Below are 22246 nucleotides of genomic sequence, written 5' to 3'. Positions count from 1 at the left end.
CATACTTTGTAAGTCCGATACACCAAATGCATTTACTACATTTTTAGATTATGATGGCTTCTCTGCATAATAGTCACCTGTGTATACTCCAAACTTAAATACAACCCTTCAACTCTATACTTTCAGACTTTCAAATATAGCTTCTTTCTCTTGCTTCTAGAGACATGCCAATACTTCAGATTACTTTTTCCTCCATCTCCTACTACAACAAACAACTATATTAAGAGCATAATGTTTTATTAAAATGATTCGTAATGTATTAGCAGGGCCATTTCAGACTTCTTATTCCCATAACTAATTCTGGGACTTGAATAAAAACGTAACAATAAAAACAGTTATGTATTTTTTAATGTCAGTATAGACTGCAACAGAATGGTCATAATGAGGTTTCAAAATTAGCAACAGTGAATGGAGGTAAATTATATGTCAAACTTCCTGAGGATCCAAGGACACTCCCCCAGTACCCTACTCCAACAGCAAGGGAGCTTATCTGGCTTATTTTGCTCAAAGGAAGCCATTTTATCCACAGAGAGTCCTCATAAGCATTAAAAAAATTAAGCAGAGAAGCACTCTGTCACCTTTCAGAGTCCCCGAAGAAACATACAGGGATTCTGCTACTACAGGAGTATTCCTGTATTTCAAAATTAAGGATTGTCAAACCCAAGGGGATGGTATGCTCTGCTGTCAGCTAATGACCCTTGAAATCACCCTTAACAAAAACCAAGTTAAGGTAAATGCCAATAAAAATATTTATTTACAAAATATAAAAACAGACAACATTGTTACAAGCATTTATAAAGATACACATGACAGAAAGGAAAGTTTAATATATTTACTCCAATGTCCATTTTTAAGGCCTCTTCTACATCATCAATACACAAACCATCAGTGCTTAGCTAGCCCAATTTGTCAAAGACACAAGCCTAGCATCATTGGCAACCTGGATGCAGGTATCTACAGAGCTTGCCTGAACTACGAGTATATCATTAACCATTTGAAGAACAAAACATTTTACCACCTGGTAAAAACACAGCCAAACGTTATTATACAATGTTTCTATGCTCTGGACTTTTTACATATACACTAATAACTGGGAATGACATTCTGCACAAACATTTCAGAATGTTTGTCTTATTAGTGGTTCATGACAAAGACCAAACAGCAGTTACCAGCCACACTGAGGGAACAACAAATTGGGTGCCTGACTGTCAAACTCCAAGGTATACACTGAAAATATCTGCTGAATGAGTTATAGTCACTGTGCTTTTGGTGTTGTAAAAGACACAGAAGAAAACACCTTCTGTGCTTCACGAAGTGAATTGTACAGTCTTAGAAAGTTCTTGAAAAACAAAATGCACCAAGCGGAAAGATCATTTCATCAGAATTGATGCCAAGGCTTTTTTGTTTATTTGCTTTGAAAGGTATGAGAACAAGTCTTCAGATGGAGTGAGGTTAACATCAACTTGAAAAAATTTACATCTGCCTTAAATATTTAATTTACTTAATTACAAAAACCCCACAAAATATCCTTTTGAAGACATTTCAAGGGGAAAAACATTTGCGCTTTTTTTTTTTTTCAGTTTATTATACATACAATCAGATTTTCCTTTGGAAGGCCACATGGAAGACAACTACTTAAGAATATGTGACTGTAAAGCTAAAAAATTAGTGGATACATCCAGATGAAATGGCAGTTTCAGAAACTACTTTCAAATCTATTTTTAATGGATTACATTTCAATGCAATGTTATTGCTCTAAGATTGGTAGGACAATTGTAATTATTATTAAATTTATAATTACGGAAGTCTCAACTTAGGGTATTAACCTCTGCAGGAAACTGGACAAGAAACTTGCTTTTCATCTTCAAGCAAAATTCTCTTGAGACAAAGAAGTCACTAGTTGACAAAAGCATACAGTGTGGGTACAGGTTGCTTTCATCATTGCCCACATGAGCGTAGCGACCAGATTTGAAGACCGCAGCAGTTCAGATAATTAGCTTATTAAGTGTTAGATATTACCTACGTAAGCGGTTTTTTTTCACAGGCTGCACTTTGACACCAGACTGAGCAGGTAATGGTTTTGGTTTTCTTATATGATATGCTTTCCTTCCCTTCCTTACCTCAATGGATGGTTTGGGGAAAACATCATCCTTGCTTTCTTCTTTGCCTTTTTCAACTGGAACCCATTCTCCGTAGACACTATCTGCTTCTTTTTTCCTATGTTGAGACCCAGATGAAACAGGAAATTCCTTTGACAGGCTGACCTGATTTTTTGGTTGTGGTGGTGGTGCTGGTTTTATGCTGGGAGTCTTAGAAGACATAAAATTAGAAAAAGTTAAAACTTGAAAACACACAATACTCACGTCTTTGAGAAATGATTTATTGCATACACTTGGTATTGAGTTTTCATAGAACAGTCATACTTCTGACTAGCAAACAGAAAGCCTTCATAACAAACCATTTTAGCACAGCCTTAAAAACACACAAGTGAGCAACAAACTGCAGTGTAAGAGAAGATGAAGCAGCTAGAAGCTAAACTTGCTTAAATCACCTTCAGCAGCCAAAAATATGCAAAACCTCACTCTGACAATTAAACTCCCTGCTTTCCCTTCACCCCATCATGAAGAGAATAATCTTAATCTGCCACATATACATTTTGTAACGGAAAGCTCCAAAATAAGAACCCTGGGCAGCAAAAAAAAATTGGCAAAAAAAAATGATGATAAAAAAAATCCACATTACTATACATAGAAAAAGCAGCTTTCAACGTTTTGTTTTCTAGTTTTTGATTATTTTTTAATAGCAGGCATGAATCTCAAAGTAAATTAAGTCTATGAGCTTGTTTCCCTTAGAAAATATTGCTAATATATTAAGAATCCACAGAAGTCTGACAGGTTCTTCTTCTAAGAGGCAAACAGAGCCCAGACAGCTCACCATATTGGGTAAACTCCTACTATCAAAGGAACATGGATGGGAATGGTAGAATCCAGAAAGAATGGAAAGCATGACACTAAAAGGCTCTCAAAACTATGGAAAACAGGCAGACCAGCCCATAACCACTAAACAACATTCCTCTTTGGAGCATGTGTTGAATCTCAAGGTTTCCCGAGTTCCTGTACTTTCTAACAGTACAATATAAAGCATAAATTTATATCTACCTTACATCTTATATAAATATGTATTCCTGCTTATTTTGTGGACACCACAAGCTTTACATATATTTGTACCTAAAAATATAAATATTATTTATATTTTCACTTAGCATATTAATACTTCTATAGTACTTTATACCGTGCAAAATCAGAGCAGACTTTCATGGACACAAAAAAACCCCGAAGATATAACTGTTAAATTTTTTTTTTAAATCTAGACAAATTCTAACCCATGCTTCAAAGCATACAAATCCCAGATACATTTAAAGAAAGAGTCCCTCATTTGATTCCTTCCAACATGCTCTATACCCAGAAAGTGTCAACACAAGCTGAGAGAGTCAAAAGCAGTGCCCCAGGGAGGCGGTTTAATGGGACATTTAGACCCTCTCAGTAACAGGCAAATCAGTAATCCTCATTCTTCAACACAGCATTTACCTCTCTATTTGCTAATCTCAAAATTAACAGAACTTTTTTCTCCTTTGGTGAACATTTGAGATCTATTGAAGAAGCAGACATACAAGACTTGGAGTCTTCACAAAGTTCAAGGCATCGTCTTGTTTAGAACACCTCAAAATGCTTTTAGAATTTTGCTGGGGTTTTGTGTTTGTTTGTTTGTCTTTTAAATAAAAACTATGCAGTTCCAAAAGTATTTTCCAATTCCAATGATGCTTGTGATTTCATACTGATATTTTTGCAATGAAAACGTGAAGTAAAACCAACCATCTTTATGTCATTTAAGCTTTAAAAGCTGCAAAGACATTAATGAAAAAAACAATTTCAATCCAATTATGGGAACTAACACAATTTCATAGACTGCAGGTAAGTTCTTATTGTAGCAAGAGTACTTTTAACAACATCCCAGTGCAACTTCACCAAGATTATCAACCCGTTTAATTTCTGTAAAATTACTTGCATTACTTAAAAATTACAATTTAAAATATTGGCAATTAAAGCAGTACTCACACTTAAATTGAAAAAAATAGGTTTGGGTTCACTGAGCTTAAAAGGATGATTATAGAAAGGACGTTCTTCCTCCTCTTCATCAGAAACATGAGGTTTGTTCACTATCACATCATCTGTGCTTTGAGCAATCTTCTTGCATTTCTAAGAAAAAAAAGGGACATAACAGATCTAAATAAACCTGGGCTTCCAACAAAAATACACAAAAAGAACATTTTTACAAAAAAGTGTTTTTCTTTTCTAAAGCAGGAGGCAAAACCTGAGAAAATCTTCTAGCAATGTCATCAATTTATGTACTTTTGACATTTTACACACATTATTCAAACACCTACCTAGTTTGCTAGGCACTCATGCAGAGAATAATTTCACAGACATAAGATTTCAGCAGCATACTGTAAAACTTGCTACACAGTGCTAGTTGCACAATGTGTGTCTAAGGCTGCAAACATTCCAGAGTAGGAACTCCCTGGTTGTCTGGCATCCCACATAATTAGCACATTGCAATCTGATAGAAACTTCACTATAACTCACAAAACTATTACACAGGAAAGCCTAAGTTATTAATAGTTACTAATGCTAAGTTCCACTGATAGTGCAGGGACCTAGTCAGAAGCAATGGCTCCAAAAGATTTCAGATTTCTTCTGAAATAGTTTGACATTGGCCAGGTACACAAGACATCCCTATTTTATATTCGACAGAAGTTTAATATAAAACATATAGGTGCTACGGGGATACTGCAGTCAAATGAGAAGAGAAGGCAGGGAAGGGAAAAAAGACATTCTAGAGGCTAGAATTCTATCATGAAAAACTCTTTACTGATCATGGTTATCTGCACTGACTGTTTACCAGTAACAACTATAACTTAGTCAGTCCAAAATGCATTTGAGAACATTATAGTCTAGTATCATGCTTCTATTATGTCCCCATTCCTGAAAAGTATACTTACAACACTCACAAGACATTTGAGGACATAATATCTGAGGAAGTAACACCGGCAAAGTGAAGTCATCATCCAAGTTCATACCACTGTAAGTCACATCTGTTTGATGACCTGATTGTTGGCATATAAGGAGCAGACAGCTCCATCACTAAAAATCAAGACACAGTGATGGCACTGTTCTCAGAAAAAAAAAAAAGATTCCTGTGCTCTCCTGTGCTAAGATGCCTCCAAACAATGACTGAAGCACATTCTTTAGGCAACAAGAAAAGCCTGCACCTATTTGGAAAGCTAATCAACAAAATGCATTATCTATAGTTATTAGTTGGCTCCCAACTAATTGGAAGCAGTTTGTCCAGTTTGCAGGTTACAATGCAGAGAGGAAAGACAATGCAGCTAGCTTTGCAAGAATCTGAACAGGCTCTGGAAGGCTTCTCCACTTGTGCACACTACCATATCACAATGGCCTGGACTGCTTCTGTGGCCAATTTTGACTCAACAGAACAGGAACATCGTCCAGATTCCCACATTTAGAAAGGGCAAGGAAGGGGCAGGTTTTGAGCTTCCAAACTGGCATAAGAAGAACCACTTACGCTGTTTGCACAGTGTATCTGCACAACCTCAGCTTTTTTACTAACAAGTACTTCCGTTTCCACCAGCCCACACACAACTATAAGACTGCTTTTCAACAATTTGAAATTTTTTCAGCTTAAATTCAGATGGTATTTCCACAAACAGAGATGTCAGAACTGTTATACTGATGATGCACTTAAAAAAAAACAAAAAAACGGGGGGGGGGCACTTTTTTTTTCATTCCAAATTTTCTCTAGTTTCTGGGGAATAACACATAGGGGGAAATTAGCAAATTGAACAAGGTGTAAAGAACAAGTAAAAGGACAAGTAGCAATTCTTACCCCACAATCAGAACAAAAACATCCCATTTGTAAACCTGGAATTGTAACAGGATAGAACTGCAACAATAATTCTCTGAAAATATCTTAAGAGCATGTATTGAAATATATAGAACTATGTGAAGTGGGCACTAGATTTTTTAACCCAGAGATAATATTCAACAATGCGAAATTCACTAACAGAAGTAAGAACATAAAAACCTAACACCATCAGAACCAAAAACTAGAAGTGAAAGCTTTGATTTTTATGAACAGGAGTGCAAAAAAACCCTACCTACTTGCACAAAATTAGGAAACCATCAAAACAAAAAAAGGTAAAAGAATTGGATTCCACACATTTCCATGGAATTAAAAAGCCCGTTTTCAAGACTTAAAAAAAAACTTGTAGAGAATAAGGTCTCAAACCACAAGCCAGCTTACAAGCAAACCAAGCACAGAATGACAGCTTGCCTGGAAGGCACAAAAATCCAATTTGCTTATTTTCAGGTTTGATACTGTTGTTCTCACTTACCTCAGTGAGCTCCTTTAGTGTATCTCTTGATGACTTCTGATTGGCTTTGTCGTCCTTCTTTTGAGATAACAAAGGCATCAGACTTGGTGGTAAGGGAACACCAGACTTAGCACACATGGCAGCTGCATTAGCTTTGGCTATTTCAAGCAGCTGGGCCTTGTCTAAAAAAAAAAAATTTTTTTTTTTAAGAAAAATTATTTTTACAGATTCTTGTTTTAATAATAAATAAGCATTTCTGGCAGACTAAACAATGTACAAACAGAAAACACGAGATTTTACCCACACTGTGCATTTTTACGTTCTGTGAAAATAACAAAAATTGCACCTAGCTGCTCCGGACTTTTTAAGATTTGGTCTACCCAACAGACAAGTGAAATTGCAAATTTAACACAAAGCACAGGAGTCCAAATTACAGCACTCAAAATCCTCCAAACCCCAAAGTTATGATATCTATTTTACTTCACCAATTCATTCTAGTTTTGGAAATACTAGGTCATTTCCACACAGCACAAATTCCAAAGTCTACTTCCTAGCTATCTCTGAAAAGTATTCAAAGGTCTTGAAGTCCCCCTCAAGTCCCACAGTACGTAGCCTGAAAGCTATGTACAATGAACAGAAAAATGTAAGCCCTGAATTCAGTGTGCACTTGTGCAAAATACAATTACACGCAAACATACTTGCCTCTACAAAAATACTTGTCTGGTAGAGGAGCTTCCGTAACTTTATGAGACAAAACTAAATGGATCAGAACCTGAAGTCCACAAAAGGAGGCTTCCTCACACACTGTGCAAGAGCTCGTCTCTCAAAATTAAAAGTTTCTTTCTCCTTACGTAACTTACTACCAAAGGAAACTACAAGGCCTCTCTTCCTCCAGTCACAGAGAAAAGAAAAAATCCTAATGAACTGCATCTTTTATTTTCTAGTCAGCTGGGTCTGGTAATATTTTCAGAAACGAGTCTCCCTTCCCATTAAGTTCTTACCATGGGAAAGAGGCAAGACAGAGTAATGGAAACAGATACAAGCATTACAGCTGACGACAGACCCAAGAACCTGATTCAGCTACAGCATGAAAGTTCCTACTGGAAGTCACTGCCTAAAGGTAATGCACAAAGTGACTTCCAAGAAATTCCTAATGAATGCTACAGCGGTATGTTAAAATAAGACTATGTAAATGAGCACAGTATCATCTAACCATGGAACTACTAAAAATAAAATTATCACTTACCCAAGTCTGTAAGACGTTTAGGTGACCTGCTTGAAAATCGTTCGGATGACCTCGACCTACGACGATCAGGTGATCTACTGTATCTTCTTCTTCCTGAAGATCTCGATCGCCGTAGTCGAATTGGTGACCTACTAGAGCTTCGTCGTCTTCCTCTTGACCTTGATCGCCTTTGACGAATAGGTGTTCGACTCCTGCTCCGTAATCTGAGTGATATTCTACGATCTCTTGAATCTGATCTTCTTCTCCTCCTGTCAGTAGATCTTGATCTATTTCTCTGAGATCTCTTACGCCGGTCTCTTGATAAAGAGCGCCGCCTTCTTGATGCTGACCTTGACCTGCTCCTCCTTCTGTGCCTTGAACGTGACAATGAGCTAGACCGAGAGCGTCGATTAGATTTTGATCTTGATGCTCTTCTCCGCGTTACCGATCTAGAGCGATTCCGTCTAGAGCGAGATTCTGTATCATATCTCTGGGATCTGCGCTGAGAAGACCTGGAGCGTCTGCTTCTAGACCTCCGTGAAGATTCTTTATCTGCTGTTTTTTCAACAGATTTGGATCGACTCCTTTGGCGAGCAGTGGACCTGGAGCGTCTACGTCTAGACCTCCGTGAAGATTCTTTGTCTGCTGTTTTTTCAACAGATGTTGATCGACTCCTTTGGCGAGCAGTGGACCTGGAGCGTCTACGTCTAGACCTCCGTGAAGATTCTTTATCTGCTGTTTTTTCAACAGATGTGGATCTACTCTTCTGGCGAGCAGCAGACCCGGAACGTCTATGTCTAGATCTCCGTGAAGACTCTTTGTCTGCCACTTTTTCCACAGATGTCGATCGACTCTTTTGGCGAGTAGGAGATTTTGAGTGTCTGCTTATAGATCTTCGTGAAGAGTCTTTATCAGATATTTTATCAACAGATTTGGATCTAGATTTTTCACGTTCAGAAGACTCAGAACGCCTACTTTCAGGTATAAAAGAGGAGTCCTGTTCCTCCAACCTCTCAAGAGGCATGGAATCCTGTTTATCTTCATCTGCCAAAGAGGGCTCCACATCCTCACCCTCTTCAGCAGTGGTGGACCTTGACTCATGCTCATCTGATGATGTAGAGTCTCTTCGTTCAGCTGTCAAGGAGGGTTCCACGTCATCTGCTTCTTCACCAGTGGTAGACCTCGATTCACGCCCATCAGGGGATGTGGAACGTCTGTGTTCAGTTGTCAAAGAGGGTTCCATATCCTCTACTTCTTCACCAGTGGTAGACCTTGACTCATGCTCATCTGATGATGTGGAATCTCTTCGTTCAGCTGTCAAGGAGGGTTCCATATCCTCCCCATCTTCACCAGTGGTAGACCTTGACTCATGTTCATCTGAGGATGTGGAGTGTCTACGTTCAGCTGTCAAAGAGAGCTCCCGGTCCTCTGCTTCTTCACCAATGGTTGACCTTGACTCACGTCCATCAGGAGACATGGAACGTCTATGTTCAGCTGTCAAAGAAGGTTCCAAATCCTCTATTTCTTCACCAGTTGTAGACCTTGACTCATGGTCATCAGAGGATGTGGAATGTCTACGTTCACCTCTTGGAGAGGGCTCCCCATCTTCTATATCTTCCCCAGTGGTAGACCTTGACTCATGCTCATCAGAGGATGTGGAGTCTCTTCGTTCAGCTGTCAAGGAGGGTTCTGCATCCTCCACCTCTTCCCCAGTGGTAGACCTTGACTCTTGATCATCAGAAGACACTGAGCATCTACGTTCCGTTGTCAAAGGCTGCTCCAGATATTCTGCTTCTTCACCGATACTAGATCTTGACTCATGCTCATCAGGGGACGTGGAGCGCCTATGTTCAGATGTCAAAGAGGGCTCCCGATCATCCATTTCTTCATCTATAGTAGATTTCTGGTCGTGGCCCTCAGGGGACACAGATCGTCTATGCTCAGAAGTCAAGGACTCCAGACCCTCTTCCTCCATGGGAGATTTCGGCTCATGACCTTCCTGATACGAGGATGTGGAATGCCTACGTTCAGATATCAAAGAGGACTCTAGATCCCCTGTTTCTTCACCAGGGGCAGATTTCACACTGTAGCCATCAGGGGACATGGAGCACCCACTTTCAGGCATTAAAGAAGGCATTGCGTCATCCATTTTTTCAACAGGGATGGATTTCAAGTCACTGTCATCAGGGGACATGGAGGCTCTATCATTTAGCATCAACGGTTCAAGACTGCCTACTTTTTCAACAGTGGGGAATCTCAACTCCTGGCCATCGGGGGATGCTGCATGTTCATTTTCAGGTATTGGAGAAAGCTCCCGCACATCTGCTTTTTGAACAGGGGTGAATCTTACCTCCTGGCACTCAAAAGACAAAAGATGGTCATTTTCAGATGTCAAAGAAGAATCCATATCCTCTGTTTTCTCAGCATGAGTCAATCTTGATTCATACTCTTCAGGGGACAGAGCATGTTCATTTTCAGATGTCAGAGAAGGTTCCTTAGCCTCTACTTTTTCAGCAGGGCTAGGCTGCAGCTCTTGACCTTCAGGAGACATGGTACATTCACCTTCAGACATCAAAGACAACTCCTGCACTTCTGTTTTTCCAACAACAGTAGACTGCAACTCCTGGCTATCACTAGACATTGAACTTTCACTTTCAGATGTTTCAGAACGTTCCTCCATTTCTTCTTTTTCAACAGGACTGGATCTCAAATCATGGCCTTCAGGGGATACATCATACTCATTTTCAGACAGCAAAGAACACTCCTGCACCTCTGTTTTTTCAGCAAGAACAGAGAGTAACTCCTGCCCCTCAGGGGATGCAGCATATTGACTGTCTGATATTAGTGAAGGCTCCTGCACCACTGTTTTTTCAGCAAGGGTAGACTGTAATCCTTGGCCTCCAGGGAAGATGGTATATTCACTGTCAGATGTCAGAGAACGCTCCTGCACCTCTTTTTCAGCAGGGCTGGATGTGATCTCCTGGCCCCCAAGAGAGACAGCATATTCATTTTCAGACAACAGAGAACACTCCTGTACCTCTGTTTTTTCATCAAGGGAAGATGGCAATTCATGATCTTCACAAGACACAACGTATTCATTGTCAGGTACTACAGAAGGCTCCTGCATCTCTAACTTTTCGGGAGAGCTAGATCTCAAGTCCTGGCCCTCCCAAGATACAGCATATTCATTTTCAGCTGCCAGAGCAGGCGCTTGCACTTCTATCTTTTCAACAGGGTGTGACTGCAACTCCTGGCTCTCGATGGACACTGAACATCTTTCTTCAGCCATATGATAAAGTTCCCGCACCTGTGTTTTTTCAGCAGGGGTTGATGTCAACTCCGGGCCATCAAGCTCTATTGTGTATTCATTTTCAGACATTTGGGAAGGCTCCTCTACCTCAACTTTTTCAAAAGGGGCAGATGTGAATTCATGATCATCAGAGGAAACAGAACGTCTGCTTTCCAGTATCAAAGCAGGCTCCTGCACCTGTATTTCTTCATCATAGGCAGATCTCAACTTGTGGCCATCAGGGGATGCAATGCATTTCAGTTCAGATGACTTTCGCACCTCTACTTTTTCAGCAGGGATATTTCTCAGTTCATGACTACCAGGCAACAGAAAAAGCCCACCTTCAGATATCAGAGAAGTCACTGGGGCCTGTAGTTTTTCAGGTGATGTGCTTACTGATTCACTAACATTAGCAGGCTTGGAGAACCCACTTTCCAGTGAGAGAGCAGGCTTCTGTATCTCCCTTTTCCCAGCTGCACTGGATGTCAATTCATACCCTTCAGGGAAGACAGAACACCTAAGCTCAGATGCCAATGACAATTCTGCACCTTCTGTTTTCTCAAAGTAATTGTGTTTTGATTTACAGCCATCATGGCACACAGGAATTACACTTTTAGACATCAAGAAAGATCCTGTACCCTCTATTTTTCCAGCAGGCAGGCATCTCAATTCATGCATTTCAGAAGATTCAGAGCAGTCAATTTCAAGTACTTGCGAAAGTGTCGGACCATCTAAATCTTTGTCAAAAGATGATCTGGACTCATGAACTTCAGAAGACTTGCAGCTTTGTCCTACAGTTGTCAGTACAACTTCCTGCACTTTTTCAAAAGATGACTCTGAAATGAGGCCATCCGAGACCTCAACAGGACCACACTCAGATGTCAGGGAAACATCCGGAGCCTTGACTCTTTCAACAGATAAATATCTTTGTTCATTTCCATCAGGTGACTTGAAGGACCCACGTTCAGATATCAACGGAAGCTCCCCTACGTCTGCAGCAAAGCTGGATCCTGATTCACGTCCATCAGGAGACCTGAAGCTGTCAGAAGCCAGGGAAGGTTCTTGCATCTGACCCTTTTCAACAGGCAAGGAGGCTGACTCACAGACATCAGGGAATGCAGAGCATGCAACTTCAGGTGCTAAAAAAGATTTTTGAGCCTCTACTGTTTCAAGAGATAGTGACCTTGACTCAGGGCTGTCAGCCAACTTCGAAGATTCACTTTCAGGTACCTGCAAAGACTTCTGAAGCTCTGTTTTTTCAACAGGGATGTGTCTCAATTCATGACCATCAGAAAAGTCAGAGAGTACACCCTCAGACATCAAAGACCCTTGAACCTCCATTTTTCCAGAGGACGAGGAGATTGTCTTGTAATCATCAGCAGATACAGAGCATCCACTTTCAAGTGTCAGAAGAGGCTCTGGACCCTCTGTTTCTTTGAGAGAGGCAGATCTCGACTCATCTTCATGGGATGCAGAGGGCTGAAATTCTGTTACTGAAGAAGTTTCTGTATCTCCCCTTTTTTCAACAGATGAGGATCTTGACTTGGATGTGGAGTATGTAAGTTCAGGTAGTGACGAAGACTCCAGAGCCACTGCTTTTTCACCTGATCCATTTTCAGATGTCACAGAAAGCTCTGAAACCTGTGTTGATTCCACTGGCGTGGATTTCAGTTCCTGGTCATCTGTGGTTTTAGAGCTATCGAATTCAGACATCACAGAAGGCTGCAAACCCACTGTTTTTTCAACAGATGAGATTTTTTCAAGACTATCAGAAGTTTTGGAAAATCCACTTTCAGATGCTGGTGGCAGCTCTGGGCCATTTATTCCTTCAACAGACAAAGCTACTGACGTGGGACCATTAGAGGATTTGGAGGAGCTGCCTTCACTTGCAAAAGAAGGTTGAGGAACTTCTACTTTTTCAAGACATTTGGCTGACTCCTGAAGTTCAGAAGACTCCACATGCTTGCTACTGCTCTTTACTGAGGACAATTTACTCTCTCTTTTTTCTATAGATTTGGACCTTGACTTAACACTATCAGAGGACTTGGAACGTTTCCGTTTGGATTTTTTTGAAGATTCCTTGCGCTTTTTTTCAACAGACCTAGACCTAGACTTGTAACGTTCAGAAGATTTTGAGCGGCGACGCTTAGATTTTCGTGAAGACTCCTTCTTTTTTTCCACTGATTTGGATCTAGACTTGTAACGGTCAGAGGACTTTGAACGCTGACGTTTAGACTTCCGCGATGATTGCTTTCGATCCCTTTTTTCTACTGATCTGGATCTAGACTTGTAACGGTCAGAGGACTTCGAGCGCTGACGTTTAGACCTCCGCAGAGATGCCTTCCGACCTCTCTTTTCAACAGATCTTGATCTAGACTTCGAACGATCAGAGGAACCAGACCCCCTATGCCTGAACCTCCATGAGTATTCTTTGCCCCCTCTCTTTTCTGAAGACCTGGACCTAGACTTAGAACGATCAGAAGACCTGGAACGTCTGCGGCGGGATCTCCAGGAGGACAGCCTGCTCCCCCTCTTTTCCACGGACCGTGATTTAGACCTGTAGCGGTCAGAAGACCTGGAACGTCTGCGCCCAGACCTTCGAGAGGACAGTCGCTTTTCCGCTGACCTGGACTTAGACCTGTAGCGGTCAGAAGACCTGGAACGTCTGCGCCCGGACCTTCGAGAGGACAGTCGCTTTTCCACTGACCTGGACTTAGACCTGTAGCGGTCAGAAGACCTGGAACGTCTGCGCCCGGACCTTCGAGAGGACAGTCGCTTTTCCACTGACCTGGACTTAGACCTGTAGCGGTCAGAAGACCTGGAACGTCTGCGCCCGGACCTTCGAGAGGACAGTCGCTTTTCCACTGACCTGGACTTAGACCTGTAGCGGTCAGAAGACCTGGAACGTCTACGTCTGGACCTTCGGGAGGACAGCCGCTTTTCCACTGATCTGGATTTAGACCTGTAGTGGTCAGATGACCTGGAACGTCTACGTCTGGACCTTCCAGAGGACAATCTGCTCCCCCTCTTTTCCGCTGATCTGGATTTAGACCTGTAACGGTCAGACGACCTGGAACGTCTGCGCCTAGACCTCCGGGAAGACACTCTTCTCTCTCTTTTCTCCACAGATCGGGATCTAGATTTGGAATGCTTTTTTCTGGAATCTGAATAGTTTCTGCTCCCAGAACGCGCTCTTTTAGAAGTCAAACGCCTGGAAGTAGAACGTGACCTTGATTTTTTCTTCCGCTTCCTAGACCTGGACTGAGACTTGGAGCGACTCCTTTTTTGTTTCTTTGCATCATGTTTTTTATCACTGCTTCTATGGCTACTTTTTTCAATAACTTTCTCAAGTCTCATCAGAGTTTCCCTCATTCGTGCCGCCACATCAGGTTGCACATCAGATGTTTCTGAATCTCTTTTCTCCGACTCCTGTTCTGGAGTTGCTTCTTTGACAGCCTCAGTCTGTGGAATGTCTTCCAACTGGCCTTCCTCTGCCACAAGTACTGGAACTGCTTCTGTAACAGTCTCAGGTACTGGAGGTGCTTCCAAATCTTTTGTCTCTGCCTCCAACCCCAGAGCTGCTTCTGCATCTTTGAGCTCTACAACAGTCTGAGGAAGAGGAGTTGTTTCCAAATCTTTTGTTTCTGCCACAGGAGCTCCAGCTGCTTCCAACTGTTTTGTGTCTTTGATTATTTCAGATTCAGAAGTCCCTGCTGAATCTTTTTCATCTGCTGCATGTGAAGAACCAAAAGCTGTTTCTGCTATTAAAGCCTCAGATGCTCGAGTCTGCTCTGAATCTTTCTTCTCAACCAGTATCTCGCATTCCTGAGCTTGACCTGGAACTCTCACATCCTCCATTTGTTGACCCTGCACCCCTTCTGCATATTGTACTTCTGCTGCCACTTCATGTTCCAGTGCTGTTTTCAGATCTTTCATGTCCGCTGGTTTTGGAACTGCTTCAGAAGATTTCATTTCAGCAGCACTCAAGATTTCTAGAGCCTCTTCTGTACTCTTCCGTTCTGCAGCAGGTTTTGCTTCTAGAACTGCTTGCAGATCTTCTTGCTTTTCAGTGCGCAAAGATTCTGGAACAGATTCTGAAGCATCGTGTAAAACATTTATTGCCCCCATAGTTCCAGACTTTTGGGAAGTTTCCAAACCTTGGACATCCATGTGTACCTCAGGCTCTTTGATTTCAGATTCTTTCACCTCTATTGTTGCAGACTCGTTCATACTTTCCAACAATCTCAGTTCTCTAATTTCTGATGCTGGCTCCAAATATTTTGCTTTCATTGCTTTCTCTGTTTCTGAAGCTCCTTCCAAATCTTTTACATTGCTAAGTGAGGGCTCATTTTTCTTTGTGCTTGTCCTCCTTGTTGCAATTATATATTCTACAGTAGGCCCTTGAGTTCTCACATCTGTTGAAATCTTAGATTCCAAAGTGCCCTTCAGGTTTCTCATTTCTGTCACTATTTCTGATGCCATAGTTTTTTCTTCCACTCTGGGCAAAGACTCTAATACTGCTTCTGAATGACCTATTGTTTGTTCCTGTACAGATTTTGAAGTTGTTTCTAAAGTTTGCACATGTTCTAGCATTGCTGCTTTGTTCCTTGCATTTGCTTTGTTTGGATCTTCTGGAGCACCTTCAGAATGCCTCATTTCTCTAACCACATCAGATGCCAATGTCCTTCCCAAGCCTTGCATTAGTGTCCTTGTTTCAGATCCCACAACCATTTCCAAATTTTTCATCTGTGTTAAGTGTGAAGTTTTTGATCTCGGTTCCACGTCTTTTACCTCTGCAACTGCCTCAACTTCTGACAAGTTGTCTAAACTTCTTACTTCTACAGTGGCAGAACTGGTAGCTAGTGCAGAATCCCTTATCTCTCCTACCACCTCAGTTTGTGAGGTTGTTTTATGTGTAATGACCTGAGACTGTGAAATGATGGAACTCACTGTTTTGGTTGTACCAAGAGGTTCCGCAACTGTTTCTGTGTGTTTTGGTTCTCTCTCTGCTGTGGTTTTCAAATGCGTCATTCCTGCTAATGCCCCAGACTCTCTAACTGGTTCCATGCTTACACATGCAACCACAGACTCAGGAGTTCTTTCTGACCTTTCTTCTATGGCAAGAAGTCCTGGACCTGCTTCCAAGACTTTGCTATCCATTTTGGCTTCAGAACACACATTTTCTCCTAAGCCCCTTGCCACTGCAAGGGTTCTAGGTTGAAAGACTGCTTCCAAGGCTTGTATCTTTGCCATACCTACAGACCCTGGATCTCCTAAATCTCTCACACCTTTCACATGCAGGTGTGATGAAGATGTCTTCATCTCTGTCCCAGCTCTGTCAAAGTCTGCTTCTGAATCTTTCCTTTTGGTCTCTGCTACAGGTCCTATAGTTGTTTCCAAACTTGCCACTGGACTCACAGATCCAACTTTCATAGCTAGGAGACCAGCATCTGAGCCTGCTTCTACACCTGCCATACTACGTAGATTTATTTCTGAACCTTCTGACACTGCTGTTGAATCTAGTGTTGCTGCTAAACCTCTGGCCACAGTCCCACAATGCACAGCTTCTTCTGAAGCTTTCACACCTTCCATTTGCAAAGACACTGAAGCTGTTTTCAAAGTTTTTGCTTCCACCACAGCCACTGGTCTGAGGACTCCTCCTGGACTTTTCACATCTTCTTTCTGCAAAGACAGAGGAGTTGCTTCCAAACGTCTCAGATTTGATTCACTCTCAGATCCTGATTCTCTCAGGTCCTTCGGTTGTCTCAGTAACGAAGTACCTTCTGAATCTTTTGCCTCTGTTACAGCTACAGGCTTGAGAGTAGATTCTGAAATTTTTGAAGCATTAGTATTTTCGAGTTTCAGAGCAGCTTGACTTGTTTCTCGACCTTTTAGTCCTGTTAGCAGTGCAGCTTCCACAGTTGCTTGTGGACCTTTAAAACTCTCCACCATCTGGATTTCTGGAGTTGTTCGGGGAACGAAGGTCTGCACAACCGCTACAGGTTCTGAAGTTGCTCTTAAACCTTTTGCCTCTGCAACCACATTCACATCTGTCAGTTCTGCTGGAAGTGAAGATTGCTGGGTTGTTTCTGTCAAGACTTTAGGTTGTTGGAACACTCCTGATGCATTCAGCACTGTTGCAGGAACAGTGGTACCTTCCACATCTTTGACTACTTCAACTTGCAGACATTCTCGAGCTGCTTTGACATCTTTTGCTGTAACACCCACAGGTTCCATGATTGTTTCTGAAGTTTTGGGCTTTACTACAGCAACTGGCTGCAGAGCTTCTTCCAGAGCTTTCACATTTTCCATATGCACATAGCTTCTAGCTGATTCAATATCCTTCACTTTTGTAACAGCTCCTGTCCCCAGGGGTATTTTGGCACTTTTTATTTCCACCTGGGTCACAGCAGTCGCTGCAGATATTTTAAAAGTATGTTGCAAAGATATATCTGCCTTCAAGACACTTGAACTCTCTGCGGGGCTGCACTGCGTCACTCTCAAATTATCAGATATAATTGAGTGCTTCAGGGCTGGCTCCAAGGTTCTGCTCACACCTCCTAATTCCAAAGATCTTTCCACATTTCCCATATGCAGAGATTTTTCAGTTGCTTCCGGAATTTTCACTTCTTCCATGGCCACAGACATGTGAGCTACCTTCACAGTATTCAGATCTGCCTGATTTGCAGTTTTAGGAATTGTTGCCACATCACTTGCCAAAGATACAGATTCTGAAGTTGCTTCTAACTCTTTTGCTCCCCTCTGTGCCACAGATTGTAGAAATGCTTCTGAATATTTCAACACCTCCATGGTCTGAGACTCAGGAGCTGTATCCAAAGCTTTTACTTCTCCAGTGCCTTTAGATTTCACAATAACTTCTGAAGTTTTTAGTGCTTCTATTACCTCTGAAGCTAGAGTTGCTGCTGAATCTTTCTGAATTTCAGATTTACTGGCAACTCCAGATGGGATGCTAGATGAAGTATCATTTCCAGTATCAACAAGAACACCCTTTTCACTCACATTAATAGCTATAGGATAAATATTTTCATGACACTGTTTAATTTGTTCTTCTCTAGTGCAAATTTTAGTTTGAGTTATACTAGCATTTTCCTGGGTATCAGATTGGCTGCCTTCTAAATTAAATGGAGGATTTGTTGCACACAAAGTCCCCTTCTCAATTCCAAGATTTTCCGTAGATTGCTGAGAATCAGTTCTTGCATGAGAAACAAGTCCTAAAGCTTGTCTATCAAGCTCCTCACTTGTTTTTAAGCACAGTTCTCCCGGCTGCATGTGGACAGCCAGATTTGCATCTCCAAATCCTCCATGCTGTACACTCAATTTGGAGCTCGATTTCTCTGGCACCAAGTGAGGAGCAAGCTGCAAGTCTGCATGTTCTCCATGACGTGTACTCAACTTTGACTCCTTTGGCTGCTTTTTATGTTTTTTCTCTTTCTTCCTTTTCTTCTTCTTTTTCTTCTTCTTCTTGCTTTTGTGCTTCTTGTTCTTCTTTGATTTCTTCCTAGGAATTTCATCTTCAGCAGTAGAGCTTCTTTTTGCAGACTGAGTACTATTTTTCACAGTATTTTTGTCTACATCTAGGAAAAAAATGACATTTTCCTTGTGTTATTAAAATTACATTTAAAAAATTATTTTAGACCAGTGACCAAGTACATGGACAGAGGTACAAAAAATTTAAAATTGAAACCCATGCCTTCTTCACTAAAATACCATACACAAATAGCACACACTCCCTTTTCAGCCCTCTTACCCTTCCTCTCAGCAGTCACTTTCAGTAAAAATAATTCTTCTTTCAAAAAGTTAACCAAATCTTCTTGGTTAGCAACACAGTTCCAGTGGAAACACAACTCTTTCCAATAAGTAGCTGGATATACTTCCACCTATATTCAACTGGGCAGAGCATTCTTCCAGGAGGCTGGAGATAGGCTTTTAAACTACACCAAGCTGCATATGGAAGTGAAACAGGAACTCCCATGTTCCAGAAAAATTATGTAAGTGGTGGTATGCTTATTGCATAAAATGTGGCCGGCCCATTATCCCCTACTATGCTTTATCTTGTGCATGAGTCCAATATTACTAGTGTGTTAGAAATTATCCATGCATATTAATTGATTAAGTTCCTCGCTAAGTTCTTCAAATAAATTTAGGGAAACAGCATCTACTTCCCCAATCCCAAACAAGCTTTAAGGAATCGCAGGCTACTAGCTGCTCAAACTGGACTGCAGTTGCCACAAGCAACCACAAACCTGCAAATATCTAACAGAGCTTTTCCTTCAAACAGGAAAGGAACTAATAAAACCAGGTTACTGCAGGGACAAGCAATCACCGAGTGGGGAAGAAAAGAGGAAGACTAAGGTTTTGATCACCTTCTTTTAATTTTATACCTCATTTCCCCATGAATTTAACCTGTGTTAGGTTCTCATCCTTCTTTGGATCTAGTACCACATTTTCAAGAGAAAAGCACTTATATTAACGGCAATTTGTTACAACTTAAGTTAAATATGACCTATATATTCAAGTCTGCTTGCATGTTATCTTCAGTGATTATATTTATACTGGACAGCACAGCAATATGGATTCTCCAATTATAATCTGCCTGTGATTACCAACAGTTTTTGAATGAATTTGCATTGTTCGCTTGAAAGAGTATGCTTTGTAATTGCAGTACTATTAAACGAACGTGACCTAAGATTCCATAAACAAGCATCTCGGGTAGTTTTAAGCACACACATTTTTACAGAATAAACAGCTTAACAAAAAAAGTGTTTCCACCAACATTGTTGTGAATACAATGAAATAGGACAATGAAGCAGAGTCAAATGACCTTTTATACACAGTATTTTCAGATAATCTCTGTTGTCCAATAGCAACATTAACTCCTTTCCAGATATGAACAGTGGGAACATTTACTATAGGTTAAGTTTATTAACTTCCAGGTTAATAGGTCTCACTTATTTATTCCCACGTTAGCTTGCCTCATTCTTCCATGACAGAAGAACAAAACTAGAAAAAAAAACCCACAAAAAACCCCAAAACAAAACAAAGAATAAAAACCCACAGATGCCAGCCTAAAGTGCTGCTTGTACAACATGAGCATTTTCAACAGTCTTTCACTTAAGGTAAACAAACCACTGTGCATAAAAAGAAAAAGCAATTCCAAAACTTTGCAAACAGAATCTCTGAAATAAACAATTTTCCATGCTGCCTCTTTTAAAAAAAAAAAAAAAAAAATCACTCTGGAACTATACTTACCAATCACATAGCAGTCACCTATGTTTCTACTCCAAAAAATCAGCAATGCAGTAAAAGCATTCATCTCACTAATTCTTACAATTCGAAAATTTTAGAGAAAGGACTAGTCCCATGAGAAGGGATAGTCATATGCAACTTCTTGGCATAATAAATCCAGTAATTTATTGAAGTTATGAGATTGCTACACAAAAATTTCTTAAGCTTTCCAAGATTGCAATTGAGTATCTACATTTTAAGGATAAATGCATTGTTCATCTTAAAAGAACAAGACATCTTACTCTAACAGAACAGTTAATCATACAGTTCCAAATTCTAATAAATGATTTTTAGAAATAATCTTGCAAACCAATCCAAAACAACACAACAAACAATGTTTCTATCCAACAGTACCAGCTTTGTTAGTAAGAACTGCTCATTGAGACCGTAAAGTAAGCATATTCAAAATAAAGCACAATATTATACATATGGATATTATTTATACATTTTAGCATTACTGTAATGGAGATAGAAGAAAACTAACTTTTTTGCACACTAAGTGATGTTTTCATATAAGAACCAGCTTCAATTTTTAAATTATGTATTTCTCTGTCCATCTATGGTTGTAAATCACAGTAAATTAAAAAAATACTTAACAAACAGTAAATAAACATACACCTTGTCAGATGAAGCTCAGTGAGAGGAGCAGTACTGAAAAGCACTTTTTCTTCTCCATAAAACTGATTCAATTTTAAGCACGATGACAACCCTCTTAAACAAGAACATATTTGCCAAATGTGTTTTCATTTACCTGATTTGCACTGCAGCTCTGTATCAAGGGCTCCAGAGAGCACTTCCTCTATTTTCTGCACTATCTGATCATTCTGACGACTCCCAGCACCAGCAACAGTGTCATCTGAAGGGATGGCTTGCTCAGCTGGGATTGTGTCACCATTGGGCTGGCCTTCTACCTTTCCACTAACCAAAAAAAATATCAACAAGCAATTTTGAGCCTTTTTTGACTTTTTTTTTAATTCATAAGCATTTATTATACTCAATCCTTCAAAACAGTATTTTAGCCTCCTGAAGAAGCCATGCTTTTAGTGAAACATCTACGTTTTGATTAACTTTCACTTCTTCACAACATAACACGTTGTGACAACTGAGTATTAGACACAAGAGAAGCAAAGATGTTCTCGAATGTGCCACAGTCCCTGTGCTTTATGTAGAAACTTGTATAGGCTCCCCTCACAAAATAAGCACCCATCACTCTTCTCCAGCAGATTTTGATTACTTTGTGAGATAAGGCTGGGGAAAACCAGGCGAGCTTAAATATAGTAACGCTAGTAAGACAAATCGCACAGACACTCGCCCCTTCCCCGCATGCCCCTACACTGGAGACCAATACCGAAAACCCGAAAAGGAAAACGGGTGCGCGTTCGCCAGGAGACCACGCGTGCGTCCGCCCGCCCCTCCCCCACCCCTCCGTGTTTTCGCTCAAGGCGCTCGCAAGGGCGCGAGCCCCCGAGTCCCGCCATGTTAACGCCGAAACGACCCGCAAGCGGCCTAGGCCCCGCTTCAGGCCCCGGCCCGTCTCCCTCCGTCCCGAAGCGGGGCCCGCGCACTTCCCCCCTCCAGCACACCCGTGCTCTCCCCGCGCGCTAGGCCCCGGCGCGAACGCGTCTACGTCGCCTCCGCCACCGCCCCTGGCAGGATCGTTACCCGCTGTGTTGCTGCTGCTGCTGCTCTTCCTGGATCTCCCGGAATTTGCTAACCACAAAGGACCGAAAGATCTGCTCGATATTAGCCGCCATGACAGCCCTATTGCACCGGCCCCCACCTCCGCGCTCCGCTTTCCTTCCTGCCGAGACGCTAGGCCTCCGATATCCCACAAAGCACCGCCACAACTAGAGGCCCAGGGCCCTTGCTGACGTACTCGCTAGATGCCCTCTCGCGATTGGCTGCCCGCTAACGGATGACGTACCGGGGGGGGGGTGGAACAGCCCAGGCCTCCGAGCGGCCGCTCTAGCGCCGA

The 22246-nt window shown here is 41.4% G+C and overlaps 1 protein-coding gene across 1 annotated transcript in view; it reads right to left on the bottom strand.

Moving 5' to 3' along the window:
* LOC309416558 (uncharacterized protein) overlaps positions 1 to 22027 on the bottom strand; it is a 37493-nt gene extending 15466 nt beyond the window's left edge. Inside the window, exons 1-8 of the mRNA XM_082016098.1 lie at positions 21934 to 22027; positions 21023 to 21189; positions 17121 to 18560; positions 11483 to 17024; positions 7698 to 11368; positions 6473 to 6633; positions 4116 to 4256; positions 2121 to 2309 (exon numbers count right to left, since the gene is read on the bottom strand). Of these exons, the coding sequence (XP_081872224.1) occupies positions 2121 to 2309; positions 4116 to 4256; positions 6473 to 6633; positions 7698 to 11368; positions 11483 to 17024; positions 17121 to 18560; positions 21023 to 21189; positions 21934 to 22025 (11403 nt within the window). The 5' untranslated portion in view covers positions 22026 to 22027. The remainder of the gene's footprint in view (positions 1 to 2120; positions 2310 to 4115; positions 4257 to 6472; positions 6634 to 7697; positions 11369 to 11482; positions 17025 to 17120; positions 18561 to 21022; positions 21190 to 21933) is intronic.
* Between the last annotated feature and the right edge of the window lie 219 nt (positions 22028 to 22246).

Source organism: Phaethon aethereus, assembly GCF_964289735.1.
Source record: "Phaethon aethereus genome assembly, contig: HAP1_SCAFFOLD_212, whole genome shotgun sequence".
NCBI lineage: Eukaryota > Metazoa > Chordata > Aves > Phaethontiformes > Phaethontidae > Phaethon > Phaethon aethereus.
Note: the sequence above shows the minus strand (reverse complement) of the source record. Positions and strands in the feature narration are given on the sequence as shown.